The 13,942-nt window shown below is 48.2% G+C and overlaps 1 protein-coding gene and 1 long non-coding RNA gene across 2 annotated transcripts in view; one reads left to right on the top strand and one right to left on the bottom strand.

The window, feature by feature from the left end:
• LOC128329414 (uncharacterized) overlaps window positions 1–13,942 on the top strand; it is a 57,662-nt gene that overhangs the window by 21,904 nt on the left and 21,816 nt on the right. The gene's annotated exons all lie outside the window — the stretch shown is intronic.
• On the bottom strand, window positions 2,720–13,628 carry PRR29 (proline rich 29). Its single transcript, XM_053260568.1, has 6 exons — window positions 13,527–13,628; window positions 8,817–8,910; window positions 7,983–8,098; window positions 6,809–7,026; window positions 5,481–5,551; window positions 2,720–3,371 (listed from the first exon to the last, which is right to left on the bottom strand). Exons 1-6 carry the CDS (start codon window positions 13,602–13,604, stop codon window positions 3,340–3,342), a joined length of 609 nt encoding a protein of 202 aa, XP_053116543.1. The 5' UTR covers window positions 13,605–13,628; the 3' UTR covers window positions 2,720–3,339.

Here is a 13,942-nt window from a genome sequence, read left to right as displayed (position 1 = left end):
TTTTATTTCTTTGTCCCAGGAGATCTGTGCCTAGTAGAGGCTAATAGAGTTAGGTCTGTAAAACCTCCTGCACTGTCTTAAGACTATTGTAAACTTCAGATCTTGGAATTCTTTCATCATGCCCAGTTTTGCTCCCCTCCCTTTTTTTCTTTTTCTTTTTGCCTAACATCCAGCCTGAGGAAGAATTCTGGATAACTTAAAAAGCTTGCTGGCTACTTTGTGGTATTTTTAGCTTAGTGATCAGGTTAACTTCGTGGTAGTAAACGTATTACCCAGCTATGACTTTTGTGTTTGTTGGTGATCTTCTTATGGCAGGGCTCCTGTGATGGCAGTTGTGTGACAGGCAGAAATGGAATAGTAGCAGCTTTTTCATCACTGTATCTCCCTGCTGCAAAAGACTGTACTCACTGAATTTCTGCCTGATGTACAGTTGATTTTTTTTTAAGTGACAACCCCATATAGAAGGTGTTGTGTTCAAGAGAGGAAGCCAAAAAAGAGATCCATTTAGACAGTAAGAAGTCAGTATGTATGTATGTATGTATGTATTGTATACAATGAAAGAAACCCGAGGAAAGTTTCAAGGAAGTTCTAGAACGTGTTTTCTGCACTACGGGATTTGCACCGGTTGAAGTGTTGCAAAGTGTGACCATATGAGGCAGCAGCTTGAAACCACAAGTACAGCGTTTCTCAATGCATTTTTCAATGAATCATTTATCATATTTTTATACCGCCCAAAACTTGCATCACTGGGTGGTTTACATGACAGGGTTTTACATGAAAGGATTTTGGCCGTTCATACTGCCCATCACTGCAGCGGGTCTTCCAGGCAGGGGGTGTCCATATTCCACCTGAATTGTATTCACTGCCCCCTCCTCCTCCTCCATTTTGGGCCAATAGAGTGGAGAGGTGGGGAACCGCTGATGCGATGAACTCTTTTAAAAATATATATATTTCTTGGTGCCTTTGCACAAATCTGCCAGCAAGGGGGAGCACAGCTCAATCTGCTCTGCTTTGCGCTAGCAAGAGCATAAGCTAAAAAAGCAGAAATGAAATGGAGCGGACATATATTTTTTAAAAAATGCATATCAAATTGCAGATACAAATGTGACCAAGAGCTAAGGCCGAAAGCTGAAATGGAGCAATTGGGAGATTGCTGTCATTTGGGAGGGAGGCGGGCTTGTGTTAGGAGGTATCGCTGCCTGCCTGCTCTCTCCACTGCCAATGTGCCCATTAACATGATCTTGCCACCGTTCTGTCATAATTTGGGGGGCAGGCAAGTGCACAAGGAGTTCTCGCTGCCATGCTGCTTCACAAGCAGCAGCAGTTTTAAAGGTTAAACCCACCCCCCATTTAACTCAACTCCAAAAATTGCCGTTGGGGGAATTTTGCCACCGTAGGCAGCCACCTCTACTGCCTCTCCTTTAGTCCCCCAGTGCCCACTGGAACAAACATCTCAACAATCTATATATTTAATTCTCCTAGACGTGCCTCAGCTTCTGTAGGGATGCATCCCGGCAACCCAGCTGATTGGCTGGGCAGCGGAGCGGAGGGACGCACCTGATTGGCTGAGGCGCGTCTCTGGTGGAGGACAGAAGCGGCGGGCCTTGCCGGGCCATGGAGGCCGGCGGTGGCGGTGGGTCTGGCCCGGCCGGGGAGGCCGGCGGCGGGCCTGGCCGCGGAGGCGGCAGAGGCAGTGGGCCCGTGGAGGCCGGTGGCGGGGGGAGCGGCGGGCCCAGCGGCGGAGGCGGCAGAGGCGGTGGGCCCGGCCCGGCCGCGGAGGCGGCAGAGGCGGCAGGCCCGGCGGAAGTAGTGGGCCAGGCAGCGGGTCCGGCCCAGCCGCTGAGCCGAGGAGGCGGTGGTGGCGGGCCCGGATGCCAGGCGGCGATGGGCCTGGCCGCTGCCGCGGCACTCAGCCGGGCCAGAGACTGGGGTGGGGGAGAGAGGTGGCGGATCCGGCCCGGCCGGAGACTGGGTGGGGGGAGAGAGGTTGCCGGCCCCAAAAAACGCACAGATGCTCTGTGCGGGGGTCGGCTTGTACAACATAAAAGATTACTAGGTAGAATCAGAGGTGCATCTAGGTAATTGTGGAGCCTGGACCTAAAGGCTTTTGGAGCCCCACGCACCCACCCACAACAGTATTCTTAACACATTTTTAATGTGACCAAACCACCCGAGACAGACTAAAAAGGATTTGGGGGCCCCCAGGGGGTGTGGAGACCCTGGACCTCAGGCCCAATGTCCAGGGGTAAGAGCGCATCTGGGTAGAATACAACAAATGCCAACAGAATGCTGTCAGTGCCCAAGAGTGCAGTGCTTCTTTGCAAATGCTGTAAGTGTGGACAGCAGGGGGCAGAGCTTCTGAGCATGTCTGGGTAGGGATGGAGCTTCAGAACAGGGGCATAGCTATAATTGAGCAAAAAGGTTCAAAGAACACGGGCCTCTAGCTCCTGAGGGCCCTCCAGGTCCATCCCTCCCTATTTTCTTCATAGTCTCCCTCACTCTGAGGGGCTGCCAGAGAGAGAGATGAACACGGGCCCCCTCTCCCCTAGCTAAGCCCCTGCTTCAGAGCATGCTTTGGGGGATGCTGTTCGCAAGAACAGTGCTTCCAGTCTTTAACCACTCCCCACCGCCAAGGCACAATGTATTTTCTCTTAGTATATTGTCTGAAAGGACCAAGTATTGACGCTGGGTGAGATAAGCCTCACTGACTTAGAATTCCTCCAAGCTGGGACATGCAGATTTATTTAAACCAGAGCACAGGTCTATTAACATACACAAAGGACATAAAACTTCAACCAGAGCAATGAATCGCACAGTGTTGTTTCTGGATTAATAAACTTGCCGTAGGTGGTATAACAGGCAAGCCATTCTTCTAGCATTTATATACTTCTCTGCAGAAGATCTATAGCAAAGGGCAGTAGTGCCTTGGTAAGAAATCCAGTATCCTGACTGTGAACTAGCTGCAGGGTAGATCATGGTCCCGAATGGTAGAATTGCAGGTTCAGGAAAGGTTGAGCTTGTCTTCAGGCGATGTTTTGGCATTGACTGGGGACAAACAGTAGCTACATGCAGCCTGACTCCTTAGAAATGGAGGCAACTCTAGTCAATCCAAGCATGTGGATTATGCTTAACAAATAGTCATAATGTCCCTATCATGCACACAGGCTGCTTCGGAAGGTCTTGATCCAACAAGGGGAGCAATGTGGCAAGGAGATCTATGCCATAGCCTGCTCCAGCCTGCTTCATCAGTGCCTGGTGCTGAAGGGAGTCCCCAGAGCCAAGTGGAAGTAAATGTCATTAAGTGTCAAGTTTGCAGTGGGAGCAGATGGGATTCTCATCTCAACTCTGTTCCTCGGTGAAGTCATAGTATTCTGTACAGAGAAATCAGTCAGGTCGGAAAAACCCATCACGTACAGAAAAACCAGTCGCTATCAGTGGTTGCTACTCTGGTGGCTATAGGCCACTTCCAGCCTAAGATGCCTTTGAAGGCCAGTTGCAGGGGAGCAACAGCAGAAGAGGGGGAATGCCCTCCCCTCTTGCTTGTGGGCTTCTCAGAGGCGTATGGTGGGCCACTGTGTGAAACAGGATGCTGGACTAGATGGGCCTTGGGCCTGATCCAGCAGGGCTGTTCTTATGTTCTTTTGACTTTGCCAGGCCATCAAACATGAAATCAGCTTTGGATCTACCCCTCAGGGGCTGGGGCTGGTAGCTCAGTAGTAGAGCATCTGCTTTGCATGCAGAAGGTCTCAGGTTCAACCCCTGGCATCTCCTGTTATGGCTGGGAAAGACTCCTGCCTGAAACCTTGGAGAGCCTCTGCCAGTCAGTGTAGACCAGGCCTGCTCAACTTTGGCCCCCCAGCTGTTTTTGGACTAAAGTAAAGTAAAATGTGCTGTCGAGCCGGTGTTGACTCCTGGCGACCACAGAGCCTTGCTTTTGTCTTTGGTAGAATACAGGAGGGGTTTACCATTGCCTCCTCCCGTACAGTATGAGATGATGCTTTTCAGCATCTTCCTGTATCGCTGCTGCCCAATATAGGTGTTTCCCATAGTCTGGGAAATATACCAGTGGGGATTCGAACTGGCAACCTCTGGCTTGCTAGTCAATTCATTTCCCCGCTGTGCCATTAGGTGGCTACAACTCCCATAATCCCCAGCCGTAATGGCCAAAAGCCAGGGATTATGGGAGTTGTAGGCCAACATCTGCAGGAGGCCTGAAGTTGAGCAGTAGAAAATACTGAGGTGTAGACAATACTGAGCTAGGTAGACCAAGGGTCTGACCCAGTATAAGGTTCCTCTCCTGTACACATAGTGTATCCAAAGTTAGTCATGACTAAGTCCTGCTTATAAATTAATGGGACTTACATTAGTCATAACTAACTTATCTAATTTATTTCAGTGTTGTTTAGGATTCACTTTCACAGCACACAACTCATAGTGCAAAAATAGGTACTGTATATAGTGAATATATGGCGTTGCCATTCTTATCATTGTGAATGAGTGGCCAGAGACTTTGATGAAAGAATGTCAATCTACCCTGGATGACTAGAGATGTTCTCCTGACAGCTGGGAATCTCTCAGCAGCCTTGGACTGCCGTGCCCATCGGAGGCTGGGAAGGTGACATCTTCCTGCTTGTGGAAGGGGTCAGAGAAAGAGTTTGGAGCCAGTCTGGCAGTTTTTGCAATCTGGAGACAGAGATGGGCAGAGAGATGAATGTTGATTAATGACAAAGCACCTTAGGAAGCTGCCTTATACTGAGTCAGACCATTTGTCCACCTAGCTCAGTATTGCCTACAAAGACTGGCAGCAACTTCTCCAAGGTTACAGGCAGGAGTCTCTTTCAGCTCTATCTAGGGATGCCAGGGAGGGAACTTGGAACCTTCTGCATGCTCACATGCAGATGTTCTTCCCACCGCGGTTGCCACATCCCCTAAGTGGAATATCTTATAGTGCTCACACATGTAGTCTCCCATTCAAATGCAAACCAGGACAGACCCTGCTTAGCAAAGGGGACAACTCATGCTTGCTACCACAAGGCCAGCTCTTGCTCTCTTTAGGGGTCTGATGCAGGGCTACCTGCTGTAGGGGCAGCTTCTTATCTTTGTAAATGAAACAAAAACTGCAAAGACACCACAAGGGCCATATTAGATGTAGAGATTGGCCCTTGATCTCCAGTGCTCTCTCACCTGAAGGAATCTAAATTCTGTAGACCTGCCGCCTGGTTCCTCACCATTTTCAGAAATGGGGTGTGTGTAACAATGTTATTAAATAGTTGCAGATGGAGAGTATATTAATGTAGATCAAAAGGATATGAGGTGTCATAGAGGGCTGGGAGAAGTGATGAAGTTGCTGTACCATAGCTAGGAGGGCTGTGCTAAGGGGAGTCCCAAAAGCAGTCTGCAAAAGCAGGTTTAGGTAGGGATAGCGGCCATGGCTTTGGTTTGGGGAAAGACCCACTTTAAAGCTGTACCTCCACCCTTACCTGAAGCTGGTGGGATGTCAGCTGTCACAGTTCCAGTGGCACTTGGTGGTGGGGGTGGAGGGACCACTTTACTATTGGAACAAACCAAAAGGGCAGTGTTAGTAAAACTGGGGTGGAGATTCTCAGTGCCTGGGGACTGCTCTGCTTTCGTGGGGAATCTGCTTGCCTAATGTGGAGTTCTGCATCCCAGAAATCTCAGCCAAGTGTGTAGCCTTTGCGGCTGTTGAAATAAGCTTAAACATGTGTGCCTAGCATCTGAAGGTAAAGTAAAGTGTGCTGTCAAGTCAATTTTGACTCCTGGCGCCCACAGAGCCCTGTGGTTTTCTTTGGTAGAATATAGGAGGGATTTAGCATTGCCATCTCCCATGCAGTATGAGATGATGCCTTTCAGCATCTTCCTATATCGCTGCTGCCCGATGTAGGAGTTTCTCATATTCTGGGAAACGTACCAGCGGGGATTTGAACCAGCAATCTTCTGCTTGTTAGTCAAGCAATTCCCTGCTTGGTCTTCTTTCTTTGGCTTCTGCTAGATACCTAGCATCTAACAGAAGCCAAAGAAAGAAGACGAAGCAGGCCCTCCAATGGGCCCCTGATGGGACATCAGTGCTCTGCATTGCCCCTTGCCCGTTGTGATGATTAGAAGGATAAATGATGCAAAGTGAACAGCTATTCATATCTGCAGCATTTATTCAGACCACAGAACCTGGCCCTGCTTGGTGCAAAACGGTTAGGTGGGTCTTAGTGCAAAATTTGAATGTTTGGGTCTGCGAGTGCCATACAACAGCAAGTCTCAGCAGTGCCGATACTGGATGGTAGTGGCCACAGAGTGATGTTTCATCTGACTTTCCATGGCATTATTATGGAGAGGCCCTAGCTCAGCTTTGCATGCAGACGATCCCAGTTAGGCTGAGAGAGATTCCTGCCTGCAGCCTTGGAGAATTGGGTAGACAGTACTGAGCTAGGTAGACCTATGGCCTGACTCTGTATATGGCAGCTTCCTATGTTCCTAACTCCCTACTGTCTCCAGGTAGGGCTGGGAAGGACTCTTGTCTGAGACCCTGGTGAGCTGCTGCTAATCAGTGTAGGCAATACTGACCCAGATGGACCAGTGGTCTGACACAGTGTAAAGCAGCATCATATGTATGACTTTGGGGCCTTGAGATAGTTCTTGTAGAGGCTCCACATTGCAGCTCGCCTTGGATTCTTGTGCTTGTGGCTGCATCATGTTAAGATTCAAAGTGTGAATTGTTGGAAGTCAAACTTGACTTCATCTGAGTGATATTTTGCCCTCCCCCATTTGATTGGACTCTTCTCTCCACTGTACTCACCCATCCTGTCTCCCAGTTGCTTGAAACTTCATCTCCCAGTTGTCTGGGCCCACGTGGCGAATAGTTGGTTGTTGCTGTGGCCAAGCTGATGATTGAGATGGGGGCTGCGGCCATGCCCTGAATGGTATGGTGCTTGGATAAGGGGCATAATGGTGGTGAAATACAAGTGGCACTGGGTCGTCGTCGTCATCTTCTACCTGCCAAGGAGTATGGGACACCTGCAAGGGTGAAAAAAGTGCCAGAGAAGTGCTCAGTGGGAATACTAATTCATCCTGCTTCCCTCTTCCCCCAGGAGTTTCCTCGCTATCCACCAGCAGCAACCAATAGTGAGGGACAGGAGTGGAAAAATGTTAAATGTGACAATATCATGTCCTGCATTTCCTTAACATTGCAAGGAGAGGGCAGGGAGGTAGACATGGGATTGCCATTTTTGGCATCAACCCCAGGATCCCTATCCTGTTTAACCCCGGCCTAAAGCTGTGATGCATTCGGATCACCCGAATTTTTGTGGCACGGACTTTTGATGGCAACAGCCAAATAAAAATTTGCACAAACTCAACATTTCAGATTTGAGTTACTGAACATAGTGCATTTTCAGATTTCATTCTTGAAATTCACAACTTTGAGGGATAGTTTTAAAAAGCTTAGGGTACGACCCAGGGTATGTTAATCTTTTTAAGCCCATGGGTTTCAATGGAAGAAACGTAAGCAAGTGTTAGACACCCCTGCTGAAATCAGTGGCTGGCCACCACAGCATCCAAACTGGGACATAGCAGAGCTGCATCTTGTGCAGACAGGCTGCTCTGAGCTTAGCCAGATGGCGGCATGATCCTCAGGGACATATTTTTGAAGGCAAAGAGTACTTATGGGGACTGGGCAGAACAGTGAAAATTGTTCCCCGCTTCTCTGTATGTCTGCACTCTGCTGCTCTACAATACCTGTCTGCCTTTGAGCCGCTTCTCTATGCAGGATGCAGCTCCACTATATTGCTATTTAGCTGCTCTGGGTGTCTGCCACTGGGATTTAGAAGTGCTCACAGTAGGCTGGATTCTTTCCATATATTGTGTATCTTGAGGAATTTGAAGCCGAGCTGTGAGCTTTAATTGGTAGCTTTCAGCAAGGGCAGGTTTTAATGAGATACTCCCAGGAATAGCATGTGTTTCTGTTTAGCTACCTGAGCAGCAGGCTGAGGTGGGCTGTGTCCAAAATATCCCAGTGCTGACACAGCCAAGTTGTTCATTATCACCTGATGCATCTGGGCATTTTGTATCATCATAAGGTCCATCAAATCTGCCATAAAAGAAGTATAATCATCATCATCATCAGATTAATGGATGCCACTAAACAAGGAGGTATGGAAGACGCTTTAGTGGTGAATCTGAACTGTTTGGATCACTTTCAATAAACTGGAATGTTCAGCACTGAGTAAGACAAATGAAACTCCACACAGACAAATGGTGGGAAAGTAGTTTAGGAAAGAAGATTTTGATGTTCAAAAACTATTTCTCTCAGACAGAATCGTAAATCTGTATAGAAAATAGTAGCAACCACCCAACAATTGCATAAATAGCACGAGAGAGATTCAGAGGTGATCTAAGCCTTCTATATGTAAATGTTCTGAATTTGTGATCAGATTCAGACCCTAATAGGACAAAGATTTTTTCCCGAACTGACTTTAGTTATTTAAATATAAATAAAGTTCATGTAACTCTCTCTTCTCTCTTAGTCACACCCCTTCAGCCACAATTTAAATTTCAAATTTAGGGGAATGAGGGTTTCCCCTCATCTATTTTTATCTTCCAATCTGGAATAGAACCTGAACTGGAATACAGCCGGTTTAAATTTGGCTCCATATATTTTCAGACTGTTTTGTTCCTCCAGTGCTAAAAGCTAGGGCAAAAGTATTTTCTGATGGTAGCATTTGGATTTTTAATTCCTTACTAATCAATGCGGAATTTAACACACCAGCTAATGGTAAGCACATGATTTGCATTTGCTGGTTTCTTACCTTCCCTCATTTGACCTGTCCTGCTGGATGTGGGGAGAACAGATGGATTCCAGAGCATCTGCTGGAGAATTGTCACCTCTGGCTGTTGGGCAATCTGGAAAATTGTGGCAGAGAGAAGAGACAGAAATTGATATGACTATGTATGGGAATGGATCCCCACCATCTCCCTTTTAGGATGGCCACTTTTTCCAACTTCATGCTCTGCTGTTGTTTTTTAATCTAATTTACAGCCTGATTTAATGAAATAAGAAACAAATGTATCTCCCCATAGTTTTTGGTTTTAATTTCCTGCAACCCAGGAGAATTCAGAATTTGTTTGGGACAATGGTGACTCTGTGTGTGTGGGGGGGGGGGGAGAGCGCACACCTTTCCCTGCAGGCAATTTGTCTACTTTTGAAAAAGGATTCATGGACTAGCGGTGTGCACAAAACTGGCTTTGCTGCTCAAATCAGACCCAGTCCAGTTCAGGGGCGTAGACTTTTCAATTTCGGGGAGGGGGGGCGACATGGGGTAGATGGAAGGAGATGTCTTGTGGTAGCAAGCATGAATTGTCTCCTTTGCTAAGCATGGCCCATCCTGGTTTGCATTTGAATAGGAGACTACATGTGAGCACTGTAAGATATTCCCCTTAGGGGATGAGGTCGCTCTGGGCAGAGCACCTACATGCATAGAGCACCATTAGCTTTTCTCCTTGTTATACTACTTCTAATCAAGGAAACATAGGAAATTGCCATATACTGAGTCAGACCATTGGTCTATCTAGCTCAGTATTGTCTTCACAGACTGGCAGTGGCTTCTCCAAGGTTGCAGGCAGGAATCTCTCTCAGCCCTGGCAACGTACTGTATGCTTTGGTAGTTTGTTGGTTCAATAAAAAAAATCTTGTCCTATCCAAAAAAAAAAAAAAAAAAAAAAAAACTTGTCCTATCTTGGAGATGCTGCCAGGGAGGGAACTTGGAACCTTCTGCTCTTCCCAGAGCGGCTCCATCCCCTGAGGGGAATATCTTGCAGTGCTCACACATCAAGTCTCCCATTCATATGCAACCAGGGCAGACCCTGCTTAGCTATGGGGACAGGTCATGCTTGCTACCACAAGACCAGCTCTCCTCTCAGAGAATCATAGAGTGAAAGTGCCTGGTGAGGCAGCCGTGCCTCCTAAGAAGCTATAAAGACAACACAGCACTAACTGTGTTGTTCAACTGACTGATGAACTTGAGCGTGAGAGCTTGCTGATGCTACCTGGCAGTTGGGGACAGCATTGCCTCCCCAGGAAATCCAGAGGAGGGCTTAATCCTTGCCACCCCCACCTGGCAGCCCGGCGGGGGGGGGGGCATTGCTCCCTCTGGGAAATCCTGGAGGGGCTTGAGCCCCCTACCCCCATGAAGTTTACACCCTTGGGCGCTTTCCAGATTAATTAATTTCCATATTAATTTTCCAGTGTCACAACGAATCTGCCAAGTGTGCTTCCATGTTTCGTGTGTTGTGACACCACAGTCCCTACACAGTCATCAGGGTGCCCTTCACACTTTGAATGCCTTGTTTCGGATTTTATCATTTTCAATTCGAGGAGAGGAGAGCTGGTCTTGTGGTAGCAAGCATGACTTGTCCCCATAGCTAAGCAGGGTCTGCCCTGGTTGCATATGAATGGGAGACTTGATGTGTGAGCACTGCAAGATATTCCCCTCAGGGGATGGAGCTGCTCTGGGAAGAGCAGAAGGTTCCAAGTTCCCTCCCTGGCAGCATCTCCAAGATAGGGCTGAGAGAGATTCCTGCCTGCAACCTTGGAGAAGCTGCTGCTAGTCTGTGAAGACAATACTGTGCTAGATAGACCAATGGTCTGACTCAGTATATGGCAGTTTCCTATGTTTCCTATGATCCTGCCAAGCTGAAGCATTTTTCCACAGTTGTAGCAGCTAATCTGGAAAGCCCCCTGGTCCAGTTTGACCTTTGGACCAGTTGGGGGGTATACTGGTAAAGGGGAATCCAGTGAGGATTCCCCTTTACCAGTAAGCCTAGAGGGGGTGGAAGGGGAGTCTGTAGTACTTACAAATTGCAGTGGTGGTGCCTGTGGGGTGGCGGCAGCTCCCCTCACCCTCGCCAGCAGCGCCACCCCCACCAGCCTCCCCCTGAGTAGCCAGGGAGAGCAGTGGCCCAATTCGGGCCTTTTCTAGCCCGGTTCCGGCCTCCGCATGTGTGCAGAGTCCAGTACCGAGCCAGACAAGGCCCGAACCAGGCCGCCACCAGCCCTGGCTACTCTGGGGGAGTTGAGGGGAGCCCCACTATTTGTGGGTATTACAGACTCCCCACCCCCTCTAGCCCCCCTGTCCCTTTACTGGTAAAGGGGAATCCTCACCAGATTCCTCTTTACCACTATGTCCCCAAACTGGTCTGAACCAGTTCGGTCTGAACTCGGACCGGCATGCTCCCTTCGGGAAGATGGTCTGGTTCGAACTTGGATCGCTCAAACCAGGCGGTTTTGATTCAAACCACAGTTCAAATCAAGCCAACCCGCATACCCCTATTATGGATTCCATCTCTGTCTCCCTGTGGGGTCTCCTCCAACTTGATTCTTTGATTCTGCAAAGTTTGTGATAATTTCTTTAAAAGCACTACTACTATTACTATTTTTATACTGCTTTTCAACATAAGTTCTCAAAGCGGTTTACATAGCAAAAGTCAATAAAATAAGATGATACCCTGTCCCCAAAGGGCTCACAATCTAAAAAAGAAATATAAGGTAGAGACCAGCAACAGCCACTGGAGGGATGCTGCGCTGGGGTCGTATAGGGCCAGTGACGCTCTCCCTGCAAACTATAAGAGCATCACTACTTTAAAAGGTGCTTCTTTGCCCAGTTAGCAGGGGAAGAGAAGACATCTGGTATGGATGGTACAGTTGTTTCCCCTACCCCACCCTAGTGTGCTCTCTCTCCCCCCCCCCTCCCGTGGCATACTCCCAGCTTCCAGAAGTGATGAGAAACTCCAGGGACCATACTACCAGATTTAGTGTCCTTTGATGGAAGAGCACTGGAGATAGATGGCTTCCTGCTTTATTCAAAAGTTCAGAAGCAGAGCAAAATTAGAATCAAAGAGGCACCTCCACAAGGGAGAAGACTCCCCAGAGAGCAGCTTGGCCAGTCTCCAGGCTACACTCTACAGCAGGAGTTGCTTGTTCTTTCTCCCGCCTGCCCCCTCCCATGCTTGGCCCAAAGTAAATGAAACAAATTAATAACAACATCAAAGGGATTTTTTTTGGGGGGGACAGCACAAAAGTAAAGGTTAAACACCCATCTCTGCACCATGGTTATGATCTGTATGAGAACCACACATGGCTGCTATTTTTACTTTAAAGCCACTCTCACACAAGCCAATTATGTGTTTAGCATCCTGTCTGGGTGCCTTCTGTCCCTCTGTCTGTGGTGGGATGACTCCCAGAATGGGAAAGTAGCAACTGAACGATAAGGTGCTCAGAAAAGAACAGACGGAGCCCAAAGGGCGCGCGGGGGGGGGGGCAGCTGTATATCTGTACAGAAATGTAAGAAGGTGATTACTTCTTCATGCAGTTGCTTCTTCATTATAAGAGCAGTTGGGCAAGAGAACCAATTTTTTGGGGGGGGTGACTTCCTTGACGGGGAGGCCGAGACTGGACAGCCATCTGTTGGGGGCGCTCAAGCTCCAGATTTCCTGCATCAAGCAGGGGGGTTGGATTAGATAGCCTTTAAGGGGTCCCCCACCCACTCTGATTCTTTCAAAAATGGCCAACTCCTCTTTATTTCCCATGCATACCTTCTCCTTTCTCCTCAGCTGGAGGAGAATCTCCTTCCCCAAATTTTGAAGGGCCAGACAGAAAGATCCGCAGCCATCATCTACCATTGACTCCCAGTGATTAAAAACATGAACAACCATCTTGGATTATTAACCAGTGATCCACCTAGCACAAGAATTATCAGCTGCCCCTAAACCCTGGGGAAGGCCCCTTCTTGGGAGAAGAGCCACAACTTAGTGGTAGAGCCTTTGCTTTACATATAGAAGATCGCCGTTCAGTTCCTGTGCCTTCAGGCAAGGCTGGGAAATAGCTCTTGTCTGAAACCTCAGAGAGCTGGTGCTTCCACCCTTCCTGTGTTGTGACACCGCATTCCCTACGCTGACAGCAGGGTGCCCTTCATATTTTCAATGCCTTGTTTCAAATTTAATTGCTGTGATATAGTGCTATGACCTCGTATATCCGGCGTAAAGGAGTTCCTTTTTTTCCAGGTTGTTGGTTTTCGTGAGACTGCTCCCCCTGCTGTTTATGTTTTGAAAGTGATTTGCCTGAACGGAGGCATTTTGCAGCTGTAGAGCGGCTAATCTGGAAAGCGCCCAGGCGACCACACCACCCGGGGCAGACTAAAGAGGATTTGGGGAGCCCCAGGGGCTGTGGAGGTCCTGGACTCCAGCCCCCAAGTCCAGGGGTCAGAGTGCTCCTGCGTCTGACTACTAAGGCAGACCAGTTGTCTGACTACTGTGTCCTAACTCTGGCATTAGGAGGACTTTAAGTTTAGTGACAGCATAAACAAATGATCTATTCTAGTGTAGCACCCTGTGGCCACTCAGACTTTTGTTTTGTTTCTGCAGGGGCAGGAAGAGGGACAGAAACATGCAGCCATCTTTCTGTTTTTCATACAAAGGTGCATTCTGGTTTCCCCTGAATTCCCCACCCCATAGTGATGACTTACTGGTTGCTGTATGAAGTGCACCTGTGGGGAGAGAGTGCCTTGGCCCCCACTGGACTCTCTGGCTGGCCCTAAATCCATCGCAAGGACCCAGGCTGGTTGGTGGCGGCTGCAGTGAGCATGAAAACAATCTGGATAGTTGCTAAGAGATCTGTGTTCAAACACGCCGGCCCTGCCTGCAGGTGGCTTTTAATTCAGTTTGTAAACTGCCTTGTGACAACAGCTTACGGTGGTTTACAAAACAAAACAATGCAATACATGATACTACTATAGATGTTTGTATATGCACACACATACACACAAGACTGATTCACAGCAGAATCAAAGTTGTTGGAGTACTTCCCTGCGGCCTAGAAAGCTGAAATGTATATACATCGTTCAAGTCATCCTGATTCTTAAAAAAAGGAAAGGGAAATAGG

This window comes from Hemicordylus capensis, chromosome 6 (genome assembly GCF_027244095.1).
Source record: "Hemicordylus capensis ecotype Gifberg chromosome 6, rHemCap1.1.pri, whole genome shotgun sequence".
NCBI lineage: Eukaryota > Metazoa > Chordata > Lepidosauria > Squamata > Cordylidae > Hemicordylus > Hemicordylus capensis.
This window is presented reverse-complemented; position numbering and strand designations above follow the sequence as displayed.